The sequence below is a fragment of the Staurois parvus genome, unplaced genomic scaffold (genome assembly GCF_062004578.1).
Source record: "Staurois parvus isolate SC_StPar_1 unplaced genomic scaffold, SC_StPar_1.0 ptg002171l, whole genome shotgun sequence".
In the NCBI taxonomy this organism is placed as follows: domain Eukaryota; kingdom Metazoa; phylum Chordata; class Amphibia; order Anura; family Ranidae; genus Staurois; species Staurois parvus.
This window is the reverse complement of record NW_028319967.1, coordinates 171627-195000: the sequence shown is the minus strand read 5'-3', so window position 1 is coordinate 195000 and position 23374 is coordinate 171627. Positions and strand designations below refer to the sequence as shown.

The 23374-nt window shown below is 46.8% G+C and overlaps 1 protein-coding gene across 2 annotated transcripts; it reads left to right on the top strand.

Annotated features, from left to right (window-relative positions):
- Positions 1–10242: 10242 nt before the first annotated feature.
- On the top strand, positions 10243–22383 carry MGP (matrix Gla protein). Of its 2 annotated transcripts, none has more exons than XM_089665273.1 (5): positions 10243–10349; positions 14856–14979; positions 17478–17513; positions 20474–20546; positions 21641–22383. In XM_089665273.1, exons 2-5 carry the CDS (start codon positions 14919–14921, stop codon positions 21780–21782), a joined length of 312 nt encoding a protein of 103 aa, XP_089521399.1. In that variant the 5' UTR covers positions 10243–10349; positions 14856–14918; the 3' UTR covers positions 21783–22383. The 2 variants fall into 2 exon arrangements, with proteins under 2 accessions (XP_089521399.1, XP_089521400.1); XM_089665274.1 differs by lacking the exon at positions 10243–10349 and adding an exon at positions 10782–10906.
- The last annotated feature ends 991 nt before the right edge of the window (positions 22384–23374 follow it).

Sequence of the window (23374 nt, the reverse complement as noted above, 5' to 3'; positions counted from 1 at the left end):
CGGCCCAGGGGCTTTATTCACCTTTATTCTGCCTAAATATTTCCGGATCATCAGTTATGAGTTGTGAGAATACTAGATACACCATGACCTGGAACTATGAACCCAACTACTACTAGATACACCATGACCTGGAACTATGAACCCAACTACTACTAGATACACCATGACCTGGATACATGAGAACAACTACTACTAGATACACCATGACCTGGAACTATGAACCCAACTACTACTAGATACACCATGACCTGGAACTAAGAACCCAACTACTACTAGATACACCATGACCTGGAACTATGAACCCAACTACTACTAGATACACCATGACCTGGAACTATGAACCCAACTACTACTAGATACACCATGACCTGGAACTATGAACCCAACTACTACTAGATACACCATGACCTGGAACTATGAACCCAACTACTACTAGATACACCATGACCTGGATACATGAGAACAACTACTACTAGATACACCATGACCTGGATACATGAGACCAACTACTACTAGATACACCATGACCTGGATACATGAGACCAACTGCTACAAGACACACCATGACCTGGATACATGAGAGCAACTACTACTAGATACACCATGACCTGGATCTATGAACCCAACTACTACTAGATACACCATGACCTGGATACATGAGACCAACTACCACTAGATACACCATGACCTGGATACATGAGACCAACTGCTACTAGATACACCATGACCTGGAACTATGAACCCAACTACTACTAGATACACCATGACCTGGAACTATGAACCCAACTACTATTAGATACACCATGACCTGGATACATGAGACCAACTACTACTAGATACAACATGACCTGGATACATGAGACCAACTGCTACTAGATACACCATGACCTGGAACTATGAACCCAACTACTACTAGATACACCATGACCTGGAACTATGAACCCAACTACTACTAGATACACCATGACCTGGAACTATGAACCCAACTACTACTAGATACACCATGACCTGGAACTATGAACCCAACTACTACTAGATACACCATGACCTGGAACTATGAACCCAACTACTACTAGATACACCATGACCTGGATACATGAGAACAACTACTACTAGATACACCATGACCTGGATACATGAGACCAACTACTACTAGATACACCATGACCTGGATACATGAGACCAACTGCTACAAGACACACCATGACCTGGATACATGAGAGCAACTACTACTAGATACACCATGACCTGGATCTATGAACCCAACTACTACTAGATACACCATGACCTGGATACATGAGACCAACTACTACTAGATACACCATGACCTGGAACTATGAACCCAACTACCACTAGATACACCATGACCTGGATACATGAGACCAACTGCTACTAGATACACCATGACCTGGAACTATGAACCCAACTACTACTAGATACACCATGACCTGGAACTATGAACCCAACTACTATTAGATACACCATGACCTGGATACATGAGACCAACTACTACTAGATACAACATGACCTGGATACATGAGACCAACTGCTACTAGATACACCATGACCTGGAACTATGAACCCAACTACTACAAGATACACCATGACCTGGATACATGAGACCAACTGCTACTAGATACAACATGACCTGGATACATGAGACCAACTGCTACTAGATACAACATGACCTGGATACATAAGACCAACTGCTACTAGCTACATCATGACCTAGATCTATGAGCCCAACTACTATTAGATACACCATGACCTGGATACATAAGACCAACTACTACAAGATACACCATGACCTGGATCTATGAACCCAACTACTATTAGATACACCGTTACCTGGATACATAAGACCAACTGCTACTAGATACACCATGACCTGGGTATATGAGACCAAATGCTACTAGATACACCATGACCTGGATACATAAGACCAACTACTACTAGATACACCATGACCTGGGTATATGAGACCAACTACTACTAGATACAGCATGACTTGGAATCATAAGACCCTTCACAGACGTAGTCCTGATCTCCCAAGGCTGGTAATGGCAAGTCATCTATTTCATCTCTCAGTAACTGACCCTCTTCACCCCCACCCCCATCCCCCTCATTACCCTCAAAGCTCTCTTCTGATTTACACAGCAGAGTATTGTTTGTAAAGTGATGACAGGAGAAGTGAAGCAGACCAGCCACCTCCTAGAAGCCCTCAGAGAAGCTAAACAGATATTTTCTTCTCTCTGCTAATTTGTTCCGTCTGACACTTCCCATTCGGCCCCCTGATTCTCTGAAGGTGGGGGCCGCCCTGTATTTGTCGAAGTAATAAAAGTGCTATAAACAGTGGTCTGTTCAAGTTCTGCGGTGACCTTGAGGAACCAGAACCGGTGCCAGCAGCCGAATGGCTGGCAGTCAAGTCCTCCGCCAGGAGATACGGATGTCTGAGTCACAGGCTGAGGCGGTGGGCATAGAAGGGGGTGGTGGAGAGGTCATGCCAATCTCTTCACCGCACACAGAGCCACAGTCATCTTCATTATTCCTGAAGGATCATATGGCCAAGAACTGTCCCCTCCCACCATCACAGACCAAAAGATATTCATAGATATGGCAGCAGGTGGGTGTTCAGACCCGGTGAACAGGCTCAGACCTCAGCCGACATTGTATGGTTCTTCACTTTAACCCTTTACTGTCTCTCAGCTTACAACCATTCCTTAGAACTGAACATCTTAAATCCCCCCTCCAGCCTTCCCTTCAGTCTTGCACAGGTGCACCAGCTCCTCCCCTCCAGTCTTGCACAGGTAGACCGGCTCCTCCCCTCCAGTCTTGCACAGGTGGACCGGCTCCTCCCCTTCAGTCTTGCACAGGTGTACTGGTCTCTCCCCTTCAGTCTTGCACAGGTATACCAGCTCCTCCCCTTCAGTCTTGCACAGGTGTACCAGCTCCTCCCCTCCAGCCTTGCACAGCTATACCGGCTCCTCTCCTCCAGTCTTGCACAGGTGTACCGGCTCCTCCCCTTCAGTCTTGCACAGGTGTACTGGCTCCTCCCCTTCAGCCTTGAACAGGTGTACCGGCTCCTCCCCTTCAGTCTTGTACAGGTGTACCAGTTCCTCCCCTTCAGTCTTGCACAGGTGCACCAGCTCCTCCCCTCCAGTCTTGCACAGGTGCACCAGCTCCTCCCCTTCAGTCTTGTACAGGTGTACTGGCTCCTCCCCTCCAGTCTTGCACAGGTGTACCAGCTCCTCCCCTTCAGTCTTGCACAGGTGTACCAGCTCCTCCCCTTCAGTCTTGCACAGGTGTACCAGCTCCTCCCCTTCAGCCTTGCACAGGTGTACCAGCTCCTCCCCTTCAGCCTTGCACAGGTGTACCGGCTCCTCCCCTTCAGCCTTGCACAGGTGTACCGGCTCCTCCCCTTCAGCCTTGCACAGGTGTACCGGCTCCTCCCCTTCAGCCTTGCACAGGTGTACCGGCTCCTCCCCTTCAGTCTTGCACAGGTGTACCGATTCTTCCCCTTCAGTCTTGCACAGGTGTACCGGCTCCTCCCCTTCAGTCTTGCACAGGTATACAGGTTCCTCCCCTTCAGTCTTGCAGTCAGATAGAGCTCCGCCCCATTTCCTGGCTGGAGGATCAGCTGCTGCTACTTGTGTCCAGAAGATCGCAGATTCAGTTCTGGAAAGTGAAAAACAAACATTTGCAAAGAATGCAAAAGTCATGCAGCTCTTCAGTAAGACACAGAATTTGAATACAGCACCATTTTACTTCAGCTGATTCCAATACGGAGGATATTGTTCCAGTCTTTTGAAGTGTAAGAATACAAGGATTTTGCTAAGCCCCGTCTCTGTGAATAACTAGCCCTGACTGAGGGAACATAGAAGAAGAAGAGGGGGTCTAGTAGGACTGAACTAACTAGCACTAAACAGGAGGGGAGGACAGAGGATGATAATAAAACCACATAGTAAACAAGCTTCAGAGGCCCAAAAACCACCACTAGATGTCAGCATACTACAGAAAAAGGATAACCTCATACTGTTCAATGCAAGACATAAAAAATACATTAAATGGGGCAAAACAGCATAGGTGGAGGAATCTTCACTGATGGCTATTGTATCCTGCAGCAGTGGCAGCCTGAATACCCTAATGATTCCTACATCTCATAGAATGCAGGAACTGTTCGGCTGATATTTTCCACCCATTTTTAAATCATCAGCCGGATGGTGTTTGCAGAGTATCTCAAGTTTGTCTAGAATGAAGTAAAACTCCTCAGGCAGGTATGACACCTCCTAGACATGTATTGAGACCAGGGGCGGACTGACCATTTGGAAACTCGGGCCCGCGGTCAGTAGGGGGCCCCATGAGATGCCTCTGGTACCTTTTCCATAGCCTTTTTTGAGTTTGGGCAAGGACACAGGGGCCCAATGATCCCCTATTGCCCGGGGGGCCCCATGAGTTTACAGTCCGCCCCTGATTGAGACTTGTATATAGAGTTGTTGAGTAGCGTGCTATGTGCATGGAATCCTCCCATGGGCACCATTACAGGGGAACCACCAGGAGACCCCCTGACCTGGCCTAACCAGCACCACCAGTAGTCCATCACACACCTTCCTCAGACTTCAGGCAATTCAATCCAATAGCAGCCTCAACCAACACAAGTTTCCTTTCTAGAAGGTGTTCCCATTTCAAGGTTAGGAGAGGGAAGGGTCCTTCACAATGAAAGGAGGGTCCTTCCCAATGAAAAGAGGGTCCTTCCCAATGAAAGGAGGGTCCTTCCCAATGAAAGGAGGGTCCTTCCCAATGAAAACATTTGAACTCTTTACTGAAATGCAGTTGACATACATGTAGACATCCTTCCAGCCACCCCAATGGTGAGGACACATTCCTTCATTTGCAAAGAGATAACAGCAGAGTGGAGGAGCAGACCAGAGTCCTACAACCCAAGCCAAAGGGATGTGAGTAGTCCTATTAGTTCCCCACCTCTGCTTTCCCCCAAAGAGGAAGATCCTCAAAGACGACATCTTTGTTGCCTTGGTTCCACATTGCTTCGCATTCCCATGACCAACCAAACAACCAACTCCAAGTGGGCTCCTAGAAGGCAGAGCCCTCTACACAAGATTCCCCCCATGGGCATGGGGCAAGGCTGGCACTTGCTTGCTATCTATGGCATTGGCTCTCAACCTACTTGAGACCAGGGTCCGGTAAACTCTTCCAAAACCTTTCATGCCCCAACAATGGAAAAAGAAGAGAAGTTTATACTCACCAATATAGTATGGGAATGCAAAATGTATATTGAAATGCATGTTTCTGGAGGAGGCTGAGGTCTCTCCAGGAGGCTGGGGCAAGGTGGAAGGCTATAAGGCACTGCAGGGGAGCACTGTAGGAGGATGGGAGGCACTCCAGGATATCCTGTTGGATCGATGGCACTCTGGAGGTTGGAGGCTCTGCAGCAGGTTAGGAGGCACTTTGGGAGACTTTGGGAGGCTGTCTAGCACGGTGGGATATTGGGGAGCACTGTTGGGGTTGAGGGCTATCGGGGTGATTGGGAGGCACTGTGGGCAATTATGGGAATTTGGGGGCACAGTTTTAGGTTTGGACATTTGCAGCTTGCTTGATGCCTGGGAGAAGGGGAAGGTTGCAGCCTGGCATGGTGGCTGAGAACCAAAGATCTATGACATGTCCCACTCACCACACTAGGGACCTCTAGTGGCGTGCTGCCTACTCCTCACTACAGGGTTCAAAACCTAACTCTGGTGACACCTACTAGTGACCGATCTGGGGAACTACACCTCTACGCCCCCAACCTACAGACTGGTTTACCTGAAGTTCCATTTCAAGGTATGCGGCATAGGGACCAGGTGGGATCCGAGAGGGGCTGCTTGATGGTGTATGCAGAGCCTGATGGGGCAGGGGTGTTGTTGGTCACTATCAGGTGGGGGGGTCTGGTGTTGGCCACTGCCAGGCTATCTCTCCCGTTGAGGGGGGGGCATCCAATTTCTGTGTAGCTTAGGGCAGCACAAAACCTAAATACCCCCCTGGCCTTCGGATTTTTGGAGCCATCAGCACCCAATAACGTCCAGCCATGAGGGCTCTGCCAGACGTTTCGGATAGATATAGGTCTGTCATCTGACTTTGGTATAAACACGCTCGTTGGGCAATGCTTTGCTGAAGAAATTTCCATAAGCTGCCGCGTTGTGCAATCCCTCACCTAGAACAGCCGTCTCGGAGGCACGCTACATTGTGATTACAGCCGTCTCGGAGGCACGCTACATTGTGATTACAGCCGTTACATAATGTTTATTTAGGTTCCGCACATTATATGATGCGCCATAAACACAGCAGACGCAGAACATTCGATCCGCAGGGAGGGTTTCCCCATCCGAGGATTAGCTGTTGTGTAACAGGGTTGGGAAAGAGGACCTGTGCTGCTTTTTCAGGGAGAACATTCCGGAGTTTCTGTACAATTCAAATTAATCGTTTTATTTGTTTGCGTGAAATATTAGCAAATGATCGTTTCATCCACCTTCCCCTGCGCTGCACTGCAGGACGCTCTGAAAAAAATTGGTCTTTTTTTTGCGTTTAATGCATTAGGATTTGAATACTTCAAATCCGCTGGAAAAAATTTCCCTCCCAAATGTCAGGACAGTACAAATCCCCCCAAATGTCAGGACAGTACAAATCCCCCCAAATGTCAGGACAGTACAAATACACCCCAAATGTCAGGACAGTACAAATCCCCCCAAATGTCAGGACAGTACAAATACACCCCAAATGTCAGGACAGTACAAATCCCCCCAAATGTCAGGACAGTACAAATCCCCCCAATGTCAGGACGGTACAAATCCCCCCAAATGTCAGGACAGTACAAATCCCCCCAAATGTCAGGCCGATACAAATCCCCCCCAAATGTCAGGATGGTACAAATCCCCTCAAATGTCAGGATGGTACAAATCCCCCCAAATGTCAGGATGGTACAAATCCCCCCAAATGTCAGGACAGTACAAATCCCCCCAAATGTCAGGACAGTACAAATACCCCCCAAATGTCAGGACAGTACAAATCCCCCCAAATGTCAGGCCGATACAAATCCCCCCCAAATGTCAGGATGGTACAAATCCCCTCAAATGTCAGGATGGTACAAATCCCCCCAAATGTCAGGATGGTACAAATCCCCCCAAATGTCAGGATGGTACAAATCCCCCCAAATGTCAGGATGGTACAAATCCCCTCAAATGTCAGGACAGTACAAATCCCCTCAAATGTCAGGATGGTACAAATCCCCCCAAATGTCAGGATGGTACAAATCCCCCCAAATGTCAGGACGGTACAAATCCCCCCAAATGGCCCTTTTGTAGAAAGTAAACAGTCCAAGGTATTTAGTAAGAGGCATGGTGATTTTTTTGAAGTTGTAACTTTTTTCACTTTTTTTTGGAAAATGAAGCAATTAAGTAATTTTTTTTTCATGAAGTTGTCTTTTTTAACAAGTTATGTCTCACACATGGCATCAGCAAACTTTTAATTACACCCCAAAACTCATTCTGCCATGCCTGCCACATGAGTGAGACTTTTTCACAGCCTAGCCACATAGAGGGGTCCAAAATCCAAGGAGCACCTTCGGGTTTTCTAAGGGCCTTAATTGATGCATCTAATTTCCTGACTACCCATCACATGTATGAAGGCCCTGGAGCACTTGGACAGCAGAAACTCCCCAAGGTATTTTCTAAGAGGCATGGGGAATCTTTTGAAGACAATTTTTGCAACGAGTTTTTGGAAAATGTGGACTGAAAATGAAGTTGTCACTGTACTGAGCTATTTCCCACATACAGCATACTTAGAGCCACGCCCAAAACACATTCTGCTCCTCCCCCTGGGTATAGCCATACCATGTGAGACTGTCTGGACTGATTATATACCGGACGTTGTATCCCGTGTGTCCCCCAGACTTCAGTTGTGGAGGAGATGGGGGGAGGTAATCACACCTGTAAGTTCGGAGGGCGGGGGGGGGGGGGGTAAGAGCATACAGGCTGGGTGAACTGTACACAATAAAAGGGAGAGTAACAATCACTTGTGCTGACATGATAGGTTTGTGCAAGGGGGGGGGGAGTGAGATATTTGTGCTAAAGTGGGGTGGGGGGAATTTGGGTAAGGTGGGGGTATTTCATGCTGAGATTGGTAATTTGGAGGGGTTTCAGTTAGAGGAGGGATTTGGGGGATTGTGTTAGGAGGGGGGATTGGGAGGGTTGTGATTTACAGGAGGATTGGGTGGGGGGGTTGTGCTAAGAGGGAGGATTGGTGGAGGAATTTGTGCTAGGAGGGGAGATTGGGGGGTGCTAAGAGGGGAAATGGAGGGGATTTGTGCTAGGAGTGGGGACTGGGGAGGTTGTGCTAGGAGGGAGGATTGGGGGGATTTGTGTTAGAAGGGGGGATGGGGGGTTGTGCTAGGAGGGAGGATTGGGGGGGAGATTTGTGCTAGAAGGAGGGATGGGGGGGTTGTGCTAGGAGGGAGGATTGGGGGGATTTGTGTTAGAAGGGAGGATGGGGGGTTGTGCTAGGAGGGAGGATTGGTGGAGGAATTTTTGCTAGGAGGGGGGATTGGGGGGTGCTGACAGGAGGGAGGGGTGATTTGTGCTAGCACGGGGGATTGGAGGGTGCTAAGAGTGGGAACGGAGGGGATTTGTGCTAGGAGAGGGGATTGGGGAGGTTGTGCTAGGAAGGAGGATTGGGGGGGAGATTTGTGCTAGGAGGGGCTTGGGGGGGTTGTGCTAGGAGGGAGGATTGGGGGGGAATTTGTGCTAGAAGGGGGGATGGGTGGTTGTACTAGGAGGGAGGATTGGTGGAGGAATTTTTGCTCTAGGAGGGGGGATTGGGGGGGAGGGGTTGTGCTAGGAGGGAGGATTTGTGGAGGAATTTTTGCTAGGAGGGGGGATTGGGGGGGCTGCTGAGAGGGGGAGGGGGGTTTTGTGCTAGGAGGGAGATTGGGGGGTGCTAAGAGGGGGAACGGAGGGGATTTGTGCTAGGAGAGGGGATTGGGGGGGGGGATTTGTGCTGGGAGGGTAATTTGGGTTGGTAAGAAGGATTGTGCTGGGAGGGTTACTTGGAGGGGGCTGTGGTAGGAGGTGGGATTTATGCTAGGAGGGGGGATTTAGGGAGAGGATTTGGGCCAGGGTGGAAAATTAGGGGGGAAGAGGATGTGTGCTGGGGGGGGGGGGGGGGTGACATAGGACTACAGGTGACATTGTACCTGGTGTGGCGGTGATTCCATATTTATATACATTTATTAGTATTCAGTTTATTCCTCCACCTTTAGAGGTAATGCTCTTTTAACCTTTTCCTTCCCATTTGAACAATGGCGGAGTTCAGCGTCACGTGAACATTTTTGCGCTCTGAGCTCGGCGTCACGTGAACATTTTTGCGCTCTGAGCTCGGCGTCACAGGAACATTTTTGCGCTCTGAGCTTGCCGTCACAGGAACATTTTTGCGCTCTGAGTTCAGCGTCACAGGAACATTTTTGCGCTCTGAGTTCAGCGTCACATGAACATTTTTGCGCTCTGAGCTCGGCGTCACGTGAACATTTTTGCGCTCTGAGCTCGGCATCACGTGAACATTTTTGCGCTCTGAGTTCAGCGTCACATGAACATTTTTGCGCTCTGAGCTCGCCGTCACAGGAACATTTTTGCGCTCTGAGCTCAGCATCACAGGAACATTTTTACGCTCTGAGTTCATCGTCACGTGAACATTTTTGCGCTCTGAGCTCGTCGTCACAGGAACATTTTTGCGCTCTGAGTTCAGCGTCACAGGAACATTTTTGCGCTCTGAGTTCAGCGTCACAGGAACATTTTTGCGCTCTGAGTTCAGCGTCACAGGAACATTTTTGCGCTCTGAGTTCAGTTTTTATCGGAGAGTTTCGCGGTTTGCATCCACTTTGCGCGTCTCTCTGTAGCCGGAGATGAAATCGGTGACGCAGATCCGGCCGGGACAGGTGCGCTTTACCTTCCTCCGCCGCGGCGTCTGGAAATGAAGTTTTCTTGGCAGTCCAGCCGCTCAGCGGTCGCCGACTTGTTTGGAGACTCTTTATGTTCCGTGCGGGGGAGGGGAATTGGCCTCGGTTTTCTCCTGGCTTCACCCGCGAGCGCGCGGAGGAACGGTCTGCAGCCAATTAGGGTCCATGTGCTGTTCATGCTGCATCCTGCGGTTTGTTTGGGGGGAGGATGTGTTTGGATGAGGGGGTGATGATAACGGGGGGGGGGGGAGGTGAAACGGGGATTGGGGGAGGGGACCGTTCCAATAAATATCGTCCTGGACCCAGATATCTCCACAACTCCGCACCAGAACCTCCGAGAACAGCGACCGCGGTGAGTATGCTGGACGCACGCCCAGATCCACATCACGCCGCTCGCTACTGAAATGATTTATTCTTTATTATTATATATTTCAGCAAATCGAAATATATTACAATTTATTGTATGTCCGCCATGGGGGGGGGGGGGCAACTTCTGTCCTGAAATGACCAGATTCTGCTCCCCTCTTAGTGACTGCGCCTTACTGTCCCTCTTCTCCCCTGACTAGCCTACACCCTGATAAACCGACGGCTCCTACTGCCTGCTCATAGCCTTGTTCAGCATAGATGCTGATTGCAATATCCGACGTCAAGGGGGAGATCTTGTAAAACTGGAGCACTCAGGATCTGGTGCAGCTGTGCGTGGGAGCCAATCAGCTTCTGACTTCAGATTGCTCCATTAAGCTTTGCCAATAAAAACCTGGAAGCCGATCGGTTTCTATGCGGAGCTGCTCCGGATTCCGGAGTCTCCGGTTTTAGTAAATATCTCCCAAAAAGAGCCGATAGAAGGAGAAGGTTCAAGCTGTGCATGGAAGAGCGCGACGGAAATACGGCAACCACTGCGAGCAAAATGTGAGGATCAGATACAAAACTGCCTTCCCAGAAACTTTATAATAATTGATTTACATTTATATGACATTTATTTTATGCGTTTATATTTTTAGCAAATTTCGATTAATTTATATTACATACACTGTATATACAGGTACATTTATATCACATTTATAGCACATTTATATATATTTATATATATTTATATCACATTTATAGTATATTTATATCACACTTATAGCACATTTATATATTTAAATCACATTTATATGCATTTATAGTACATTTATATATATTTATTTCACATTTATAGCACATTTATATATATTTATATCACATTTATAGCACATTTATATATATTTATATCACATTTATAGCACATTTATATATATTTATATCACATTTATAGCACATTTATATATATTTATATACATTTATATCACATTTATAGCACATTTATATATATTTATATCACATTTATAGCACATTTATATATATTTATATACATTTATATCACATTTATAGTACATTTATATATATTTATATCACATTTATAGTACATTTATATATATTTATATACATTTATAGTATATTTATATCACATTTATAGCACATTTATATATTTAAATCACATTTATATGCATTTATAGTACATTTATATATATTTATATTACATTTGTATATTTATACCACATTTATAGTACATTTATATATATTTATATCACATTTATAGCACATTTATATATATTTATATCACATTTATAGCACATTTATATATATTTATATACATTTATAGCACATTTATATATATTTATAGCACATTTATAGCACATTTATATCACATTTATAGTACATTTATATATATTTATATACATTTATAGCACATTTATATATTTAAATCACATTTATAGCACATTTATATATTTATATGCATTTATAGTACATTTATATATATTTATATTACATTTGTATATTTATATCACACTTATAGTACATTTATATATATTTCTATACATTTCTATCACATTTATATATTTCTATCACATTTATATTACATACGCTGTATACACAGGTATATTTATAGTACATTTCTATTTATTTTAAATGTTAAATATCACAATTATAGTATATTTATATATTTATATCGCATTTATAGTACATTTTTATATATATACATTTATATCACATTTAAAGTAAATTTATATCACATTTATATATATATTGATATACATTTTATAGCACATTTATATTTCCATATATTTATATACATTTAGGTTACATTTGTATTTTATATTAGAGCTGACTGCGCTTTACTGTTCCACTTCCAAGACTAACCTACACTCTGGTAAACTGATGGCTCCTACTGCCTGCTTCTATCCCAGTACTTGTTCAGCATAGATGCTGATTGCAATATCTGACATAAAGAGAGCCAGTAGAGGGAGAAGGTACAAGCTGTGCATGGAACAGAGTGATGGAAATACGGGACGGCAATGACTGGGAGCAAAATGTGAGGATCAGATACAAAACTGCCTTCCCAGAAACTTTATAATAATTTATACACAGTTCTATTTATAGTACATTTATGTTACATTTCTATACATTTTTATATATATTACAGCTGAGGGCGCTTTGCTGTCCCACTTCTCCCCCCTGACTATCCTAACCCCTGATAAACTGATGGCTCCTACTGCCTGCCTATATCCCAGTACTTGTTCATCACAGATGCTGATTGCAATGTGTAACATAAAGGGATTGATTTACTAAAGGTAACTATACTGGGCGCTGTGAATGCAGTTGCTTTAGATGGGGAACTCAGTAGAAGAAGGAACCAGGAACACTGGTGGGGGACCCCAGGTGGTGGGAGGGACACTGTGCTGCACTGTGTGTGTCAATGCACCCACAGAGCGCTGCTTAGGATCAAGCCTGGACGATTGCCCCCATAGCAAGTGGCTATGGGGCACTCAGTAGGGGAAGGAGCCAGGAACACTGGTGGGGGACCCCAGGTGGTGGGAAGGAGGAACACTGGTGGGGGACCCCAGGTGGTGGGAGGGAGGAACGCTGGTGGGGGACGCCAGGTGGTGGGAGGGAGGAATGCTGGTGGGGGACCCCAGGAGGCTGGTGGGAGGCACACTGTGCTGCACTATGTGTGTCAATGCACCCACAGAGCGGTGCTTAGGATCAAGCCTGGACGAGTGCCCCCATAGCAAGTGGCTATGGGGCACTCAGTCGGGGAAGGAGCCAGGAACACTGGTGGGAGACCCCAGGTGGTGGGAAGGAGGAACACTGATGGGGGCCCCCAGGTGGTGGGAAGGAGGAACACTGGTGGGAGACCCCAGGTGGTGGGAAGGAGGAACACTGGTGGGGGCCCCAGGTGGTGGGAAGGAGGAACACTGGTGGGGGACCCCAGAAGAGGAATAGCAGGTGTGCTCTGTGGAAAACCACAAGGTAGGGCACAAGTTCAGATTGTGGGGAGAAGACTGGATTTGGTCTTTAGGAACTCTGTTCAGCAGCATGCTTCTGTACATTTGAATGCCTGAGCCGCGATGACGTCACTCCCGCGCATGTGCCACAACTGTGACACAGCGCCGATAGAGTGACGTCACGCTCAGTGCGCCCTCAATCCACGTCCCTGGCTTCAGAAGGAGGCACATTGAGGAGATACTCATCGTACCTACAGCTCTATTATACACTTACCTGTAGCAGCGAGTGACCAAGCGGCGCCCACTACCATGTTACCCGGTGACATAATGCACCCTAACCTGAGCGCTTGGAACAGTAGGAAAGAAGGAGCACCTGACACCCGAAAGAATGCACTTTTGATGGTAGATTAGGATTAGGAGGCATTTATTGAGAGGAACGACAAGCACATCAAACAAACGCGTTTTGGGAGAAAAGACGCTCCCTTCTTCAGGGCTGTTGCTGCACGCCGCTGTCATTCCAGGAGCAGCTTTTCCTCCTAAACCCGGCGTGGGAATTTTTCCCATTTAACAACGTGCGGCGACAGCCCTGAAGAAGGGAGCGTCTTTCCTCCCGAAACGCGTTGGCTTGTCGTTACTCTCAATACACGTCTCTTAATCTACCATCAAAAGTGCGTCCTTTTGGATGCCGGGCGCTCCTTCTTTTCTATTATTATTTTAAGTCTGGAAACAACCTCAAGGCCGTCCCAGAAAGGCAGCAGTCCAATCCTGAAGAGGGCTGACCAACAATATCCACCATTGGGTGCAGCTGACTGGAGGGCCTTCTCACTACCCACCAACACAACCACCCACCTACGCAACCACCCACCCACCTACGCACCCACCCACCTACGCACCCACCCACCTACGCAACCACCCACCTATGCATCCACCCACCCACCTACGCAACCACCCACCCACCTACGCAACCACCCACCCACCTACGCAACCACCCACCTATGCATCCACCCACCCACCAACACAACCACCCACCCACCTACGCAACCACCCACCCACCAACACAACCACCCACCTACGCAACCACCCCCCCACGCAACCACCCACCTAACCACCCACCCACCTACGCAATCACCCCCTCACGCAACCACCCACCCACCTAACCACCCACCCACCTACGCAACCACCCCCCCATGGAACCACCCCCCCACGCAATCACCCACCCACGCAACCACCCCCCCCATGCAATCACCACCCAAGCAATCATCCACCTACGACCAGTGACTGATCCAGTCCATCCAGCGCGGTCTCCGATACTCACCTGCGTTCATCACCGATCCTAAACAAAAGGCGCAGATGTGTTTGATGAAACCTCAATTCCGACCCATTGCTGAACTCAAACCTTTCCCCTTTTGTTCAGCCGCCCACCTTCCCCACCCCCCGCCTCTTGTCCCCCCCGGCGCTCCTTTTCTGGGCAGCATCCATACATGCGTCCCGTCAGAACCGCCCAGCCCAGATGTCGGGTCTAACAGAGAGTTTGCTGTGTTTGATTCTAGACGTGATCAGCACCTCCTCGGGTGGAAGACTTCCTTTCCTGTGGGAACCGGGCAGAGAGCAGAATGAAGACCCTGGGCGTCCTCCTCTTCCTGGCGCTGGCCGCTGCGGTCACCATCGCTTACGGTACGCAAAACGCAAAACGGTCGCTGATGTTCCCTAATGACAGAGTACACGGGGGGGGGGGGCTGGGGAGTACATGGGGGGGGGGGCTGGGATAGATGGGGCTCCTCCAAATGATAGGCTGCACGTGGGAAAGGAACAATGTGACAGTATAGTCAATGCAAGGGCGGGGGGGGGGAGGAGGGGACTAACATTGCAAATAAAGAACGCCAAAACCTTCAAAACGCAGGAAGAGTTTGCATTTTTGTCTGAGTTTGTCCTGAAAGGACTCTCGGCTAGGATTGGCCGAACCTCCAAAGCTGATGGTCGCCAACAGCGCCAGTGTTAAAAAACGACAAAGTTTTCCAACAAAAAGAAAGAAACGTATAAAGAAAGAAGACGCAGCGAGTTGCATCCGGGTTCCTAAATCCACGTCTTATGCCGGCCATACACGGGTAAAAATTCGAAATTCGGACCTAAGAATAATCGGCCGATTTTTGCTCTGTTAGTGGGGTCAATGGCACCGGCCAATTTTCGTGGCTCCTCCCGTTTTCAGTGATCGGGCATGATGGAAAATTCGGGAAAAACAACCGATTTTTGACTCAAATCAAATCGTACGATCGTTTTTCCGAAAAGAATATGCGCCATGAGCCGTGACCTGGAAGGAACAGAAGTTTCACATGTTATATGGAGTGAACTATATGACTCGGTCGGCCGATTTTTGAAATCATTAATGGCGCCATTGGATTACCGAGCGAACGTTTTCGATTTTCGGACGAAAAATTGTTTGGAATTCGAATCATGTATGGCCTGCATTAGGAGGATTCCGGGATTACTTACATGGGGAGATCCATAGATCTGGAGATCTGGAGATCAAGGAGAGCAACCAAAATTCCTGGGTGCCGGTCCGACTTGATGCACTCCAGAAAATTGCTGCTTTCACAACGATCGACAGCAAAAGTACAGCAAAAAGTCATACGTGTTTTCACCGTGTTTTTACCGCGCTTTTTGAGCTTTTTTTAAAGGACACGTGACTTAAAACCTGCAACAAAAATGCTTCTTGGAGGCGTTTTTGAGGCATTTTTTTTAGGTGTTTTCCATTTTATTTATGGTTTTTTTAAATTCATTTAAATTCATGATATTAATTAAAAGTCAAATATTTACAGGTAAACGTATGAGTTTTCATTAATTCTTTCATCCGGGTTTCATCCATTCTTTCATCCGTTTTTCATTCATTTACTTAAAAATGCTCCTGAGAGCGACCCATTCTTTCACCAATGTTTGTAAAAGCAGTCTGCATGCCTAGGGGATGATTGTATACACCTGTGTCCATGCAGGGGATTGGAACACCTGAATCACATGATATGGAGGGGATTGGAGCACCTGAATCACATGATATGGAGGGGATTGAAACACCTGAATCACATGATATGGAGGGGATTGGAACACCTGAATCACATGATATGGAGGGGATTGGAACACCTGAATCACATGATTGGGAAGGGATTGGAACACCTGAATCACGATATGGAGGGGATTGGAACACCTGAATCACATGATTGGGAAGGGATTGGAACACCTGAATCACATGATATGGAGGGGATTGGAACACCTGAATCACAATATGGAGGGGATTTGAACACCTGAATCACATGATTGGGAGGGGATTGGAACACCTGAATCACATGATTGGGAGGGGATTGGAACACCTGAATCACATGATATGGAGACGATTGGAACACCTGAATCACATGATATGGAGACGATTGGAACACTTGAATCACATGATATGGAGAGGATTGGAACACCTGAATCACATGATTGGAGGGGACTGGAACACCTGAATCACATGATAGGGAGGGGATTGGAACACCTGAATCACATGATTGGAGGGGACTGGAACACCTGAATCACATGATATGGAGGGGATTGGAACACCTGAATCACATGATATGGAGGGATTGGAACACCTAAATCACATGATATGGAGGGGATTGGGACACCTGAATCACATGATATGGAGGGGATTGGAACACCTGAATCACATGATTGGGAGGGGATTGGAACATCTGAATCATATGATTGGGAGGGGATTGGAGCACCTGAATCACATGATTGGGAGGGGATTGGAACACCTGAATCACATGATTGGGAGGGGATTGGAACACCTAAATCACATGATATGGAGGGGATTGGGACACCTGAATCACATGATATGGAGGGGATTGGAATACCTGAATCATATGATTGGGAGGGGATTGGAGCACCTGAATCACATGATTGTGAGGGGATTGGAGCACCTGAATCACATGATTGTGAGGGCGGGGCCAATACTTGGGGCAATATAGTGTAGGTGACCATATAGACTGGCCTAGAAGATAGCGCCCGTCGCTCCCAACCCCCGACACAAATGTTCTGTATATAGAGGGACGTATGATAACAGATGAGAGCAAAGTCTAGAATTGTTTTATGGTTTTCCCTACAAGTCACGTTATGAATGCCGACCATTTTATTGGTTTCAGATTCCCATGAGAGTCACGAGTCGTATGAGAGATACGGTAAGATCATTTGTTTTTCTTCAATCTTACGTAACGCCGAAGCCGCCCCCATGCCTGAGCCGAGCATTTTACCGCTCTCTGCTACCCAGATGTGACATTTTGGACGGGATTGCTGCTTGGAGGGAGAGACATCTGAGAAGATAGAAGGGAAAAAAAACACAAATTTTATAAAGTGTCGTCCAATCAGAACAGTTTTTGGTGAATGTTAGGAAAAAAATGTTTAGTCGTTAAATTCTCCTGGACAACGTTGGTGAGATCGCTGGCCTGAGATCCCACATTTCCTCTAACTGCCAGATGGGCGGAGCCAGGAATCATGGCAGACAGTTGTCGCCACAAAGGCCTTGAGAAGTCTATGGGCTCATGTACACGACGGCTCCTAAACGGGCGTTCCACGCGGGCGTTACGTGTTTTTGCTTCAATTCAGTCACATTTTTTCAAAGAAAAAACAGATGAGTTTCCATCTGTTTTTTCTTCCTTTATCAGTTTTTCATCCGTTTACATTGGTTTGCATCCGTTTTTCATCCATTTAGATCCGTTTTCATCCAACTACATCCGTTTTTTTGTCCGTTTACATCCATTTCTCCTCCATTCCGTTTTTTTTTTCTTCAGTTCAGTCACATTTTTTCAAAGAAAAAACGGATGAGTTTACATCTGTTTTTTCATCCGTTTTTTTCTTTTTTATCAGTTTTTCATCCATTTAGATCTGTTTACATCCGTTATTCATCCGCCTACATCCGTTTTTGGTCCGTTTACATCTGTTGACATCCATTTTTCATCCGTTCTGTTTTTTTTTCTTCATTTCAGTCACGTTTTTTCAAAGAAAAAACGGATGAGTTTACATCTGTTTTTTCATCCGTTTTTTTCTTTTTTATCAGTTTTTCATCCATTTAGATCTGTTTACATCCGTTATTCATCCGCCTACATCCGTTTTTGGTCCGTTTACATCTGTTGACATCCATTTTTCATCCGTTCTGTTTTTTTTTCTTCATTTCAGTCACGTTTTTTCAAAGAAAAAAACAGATGAGTTTACATCTGTTTTTTTCTTCCTTTTTTATTATCAGTTTTTCATCTGTTTACATCCATTTGTCATCTATCTACATCCGTTTTTGGTCCGATTACATCCGCTGACATCTGTTGACATCCGTTTTTCGTCCATTCTGTTTTTTTTCTTCAGTTCAGTCACATTTTTCAAAGAAAAAACGGATGAGTTTACATCCTTTTTTATCAGTTTTTCGTCCGCTTACATTGGTTTACATCCGTTTAGATCCGTCTACATCCGTTTTGGTCCGTTTACATCCGTTCCGGGTTTTTTTGCAGAAGAAAAATAGGGTTTTCTTCCGTTCAAAAAAAACAGATGTTAACGGATGCGGACATTAATGGATGTACATCCACATCACGTTTACGTCCGTAAGTCCATAGAAATACACGGGGGTCCTTTTTTCTTCTGTAAACGGACATACGGAACGCCCGCGGGAAAGAGGCCTAAACATGAGTTTAGGAGCTTTTGGCGTTTTTTTGACAAAGGCCCCGAACTCCACAGAGTCCCATGTACAGTACACACAAGCTTTTAGCAGAGTTTAGGAGCTGCCGCGTTTAGTTGACATCAAACCTCCCTCTTCTGAACATGGAAGGAACGTTTTGACTGCAGCAAAACGCGGCAACCGCAGTACCACGTTTTTGCGTTTTCCCGCGGCCGGCGGTCAGGGTAGGCTCGTGTACATGAAGCCTAACACTAAATATACTCACTGGTCTCAAAATATCACCCAAACCGTCCTCTTCTCTCCTCCCGTAATCTCCTGCTCTCTAGTTCCCTCCTCACCTCCTCCAGGACTTCTCCTGAGTCTCTCCCGTCCTCTGGAACTCTCTACCTCAATCTTTCCGGCTATCTCCTACTTTGGCCACCTTTAGGGGATCCCTGAAAACTCATCTCTTTAGGGAAGCCTATCCTACCTCCACCTAACAACTGCACCTTGAATTCTTCCATCAGCTCCTCCCCCACAGTTATCACCTTTTGTACCACCGGGCCCTCCCTATTAGAGTGTAAGCTCCCAGGATCAGCCCCTCCCTATTAGAGTGTAAGCTCCCAGGATCAGCCCCTCCCTATTAGAGTGTAAGCTCCCAGGATCGGCCCCTCCCTATTAGAGTGTAAGCTCCCAGGATCAGCCCCTCCCTATTAGAGTGTAAGCTCCCAGGATCAGCCCCTCCCTATTAGAGTGTAAGCTCCCAGGATCAGCCCCTCCCTATTAGAGTGTAAGCTCCCAGGATCAGCCCCTCCCTATTAGAGTGTAAGCTCCCAGGATCAGGGCCCTCCTCACCCTCTTGTATTGAATCGCACTGTTGCTGTACTGTCTCCCTTTACATTGTAAAGTGCTGAGCAAACTGTTGGCGCCATAGATCCTGTATAGATTTCCAACAAGCCCCTTCATGAGGCGTTGATCATTAGATTGACTTCTCACAAATGGCCACAGATGGTTCGAAATTCGTCCAATCCAGCCAACGTTTTCATCTATGAAAAGGGGACAGGAGCAACTGATCAGCAATGTGATTGTCCACAAATTGGGCTCCTGGCAGGGGAGGAGCTGATAGGCAACAATGGGAGAAGGAAAGACGACATTATCTGCACAACTATTCAGCATTTCTTTGGATACGCATTTCTCCACTGATGTCAGAGAGCTAGTCTCTCCCCCCCCCCATCCCCCAGTTTTTGCTTGCCACCCCCCACCCCCACAGCATCCCCTCACTCTGCTGCCGCCACCAATCTGCCCCCCCTGCCGAGGTAACATGGCCGAGTGCCAGAAAGTCTGCTCCCCTGCTGTGTCTGCATGTGGATTTGCCACCCCCCTCGATAGCCCCCCCCCCTCGATAGCCCCCCCCCCCTCGATAGCTTGGACAATCCTATATATCCGATGCTAATTTTTCTCCAAAATGAACATTTTTTTTTTTTTTTTTACTGTCCGCAGATCCCTTTGTGAACTCCAGAACTGCCAACACCTTCATGCGCACCCAGCAAAGACCCTCCAGAATGAATGAAAGGTAAGAAGCAAGTCACAGTTTTTTGTGAATGGGTAGCAGTACCATGTACCCCATCATTCACATTGGGGGGGGGGTTGGGATCTAGGGGCCCCTTGTTAAAGCCTCCGGCCCACAACCACAGCCCAGGATTGTGGGGAAGAGGCCCTTGTCCCCATCAACGTAAGGATAAGGTGCTTTGGGGGGAGCCCCCCTGCCCCAAATCACCCCCCCATGTTGAGGGCATGTGGCTCGCTTGTGCCCTTGTTATAGGGGGCTTCCAGATTCCGATAAGCCCCCCGCCCACAGACCCCCACAACCACAGCCCAGGGTTGTGGGGAAGAGGCCCTTCTCACCATCAACATGGGGACAAGGTGCTTTGGGGGGGGAGCCCCCCTGCCCCAAATCACCCCCCCCATGTTGAGGGTATGTGGCTCGCTCGTCCCCCCCCCCCCTTTTCCTGACTTGCCGGGCTGCATGCTCGGATAAGGGTTTGGTATGGATCTTGGGGGGTGGACCCCCACACCATTTTTAAAAATTTTTTTGCATGGGGGTTCCCCTCAAAATCCATACCAGACCCGCAGGGCTTGGAACGGATGGGAGGCATGGCATGAATGAATGTCTCACTACTAACATACTGCGTGACTTCATCATAGAACCTCCGCCGGATTGTAGTCACTGAGCGGGATCTCACCACATACTCAGATGCTGGAAGATACCGCTCAGTTGTTCGTGTTCAAAGTTCCCGATCGAACATTCTGTAGGTTTGGATGTTCGACGCGAACCGAACATGGAGGGGGGGGGGGGGTTGTTCGGCCCATCACTAGTCATCATCAGTGCACTATATGGAGGCCATGGCTTCTCTCCATAATGAATGGGAACAGTTGAGGCATGTGAGGAGCAGGGGTGGACTGACCCGAGGGCCCGGGGTCAGTAGGGGGCCCCATGAGATGCCCCTGGTACCTTTTTCATAGGCTTTTTTGAGTTTGGGCAAGGACACAAGGGCCCTATGATCCCCTATTGCCCGGGGGCCCCATGAGTTGTCAGTCCGCCCCTGGTGAGGAGTGACCGAAAATAACCAACAAATCGTCCCCGTGAACGAATTTCCTTTATTTCAGAATCCGCGAGCGCAACAAGAGCCCCCAGGAACGCCAGCGCGAGGTCTGCGAGGACTACAAACCCTGCGACCGCTACGCCCTGCGACACGGCTACACCGCCGCCTACAGGAGATACTTCGGGCAGCGCGCCGGGAGGAAGTAAGACGATCGGATGAGATCAGCAACCCCCACACATGAAGATCTCGGAGTCCACAGATTAGAGCGGCTGACATCAGGACGACTTACCATCCAACTTCTGGTCCCATCATGGGGGGGGGGGGGGGGGGCAACAAAACCAAATACATATGTAAAAGAGCTGACACTCCATCCAGATCTCCGTGTCACAGAATCCGTATTGTCCAGAGACAATGTATCAATGTCACTGCTTCGGCCTTTTGTTACTTTGTAACCATTTTGGGGTGAAGTCGGTTTATAGGAAGCGATTGGATGGGATTCCTGGGCGGGGCTTGATTTCCAATAGATCAATGAATGGTATCGAAGTCACTTCTATATAGACGAACCTATAACCATCGCCTTGGGCCCCCGAGGGCCCGCTGTTATCTGTTTCTGTATTTTATTATCTGTTGTCTGTTCAGCACTTTATACGTTTTATTGGATCCGGAATGGCGGCTGCGGCGAGTCCCGGGAAGGCGCCCGGCGATAACGCAGAGATCGTGCGTTCTCGTATTTCACTATCGTCTGTGTCTTGCTTTTGTCACATGACCTTTTTTTTTCCACAAATAAAATGCTGCTTTTATAACGGATATGCGCTCTCTGTGGTGTGATGTCATCAGAAGTCCTCGCGCTCGCCGGGCGCTTTATGGCTGGAAAAAGAAAAAACACAACTAGGGGGTTTAGCTGTAAAACGCAGCAAAATGCAGTAAAACGTGGCAAACCAGCGTTTTTGGGCTTTTTTCAGCAACAATTGTATTAATTTTTTGTGTAAAAGAAAAAAAAAAAAACGCTAATTCCTCACGCAAGCCGGGTGTTTTTTGGCTTGGAAATGAAAAAACAGAACTAGAAGTCGTTTTTTTTTAGCTGTAAAACGCAGCAAAATGCAATAAAACGCGGCAAACCGGCATTTTTGTCTTTTTTTTTTAGCAAAAATTGTATTAATTTTTTGTGTAAAAAAAAAAACGCTAATTCCTCACGCAAGCCGAGTGTTTTTTGGCTTGGAAATGAAAAAATAGAACTAACGGGTTTCTATAGGTGTTTTTTATTTCACTGGAAAAACGCTCTAATGCTGAAAAATGCGGTAAACCGGAGTTTTGGGGCTTTTTTTGAGCAAAAATGTTATTTTTTGGCGTAAAAAAATACTAATTCCTCACACAAGCCGGGTGTTTTTTGGCTTGAAAAAAAAAAAAAAAAAAACAGAACTAGGGGGTTCTAGAGGTTGTTTTTTTTTAGCTGTAAAACACAGCAAAATGCAGTAAAACGCGGCAAACTGCCATTTTTGTCTTTTATTTTTTTTTTTTTAGCAAAAATTGTATTTATAATGTGTAAAAAAAAAAAAAAAAAAAAAAACGCTAATTCCTCACGCAAGCCGGGTGTTTTTTGGCTTGGAAATGAAAAAACAGAACTAATGGGTTTTCTATAGGTGTTTTTTATTTCACTGGAAAAACGCTCTAATGCTGAAAAATGCGGTAAACCAGAGTTTTGGGGCTTTTTTTGAGCAAAATGTTATTTTTTGGCGTAAAAAAAATACTAATTCCTCACACAAGCCGGGTGTTTTTTGGCTTGGAAAAAAAAAAAAAA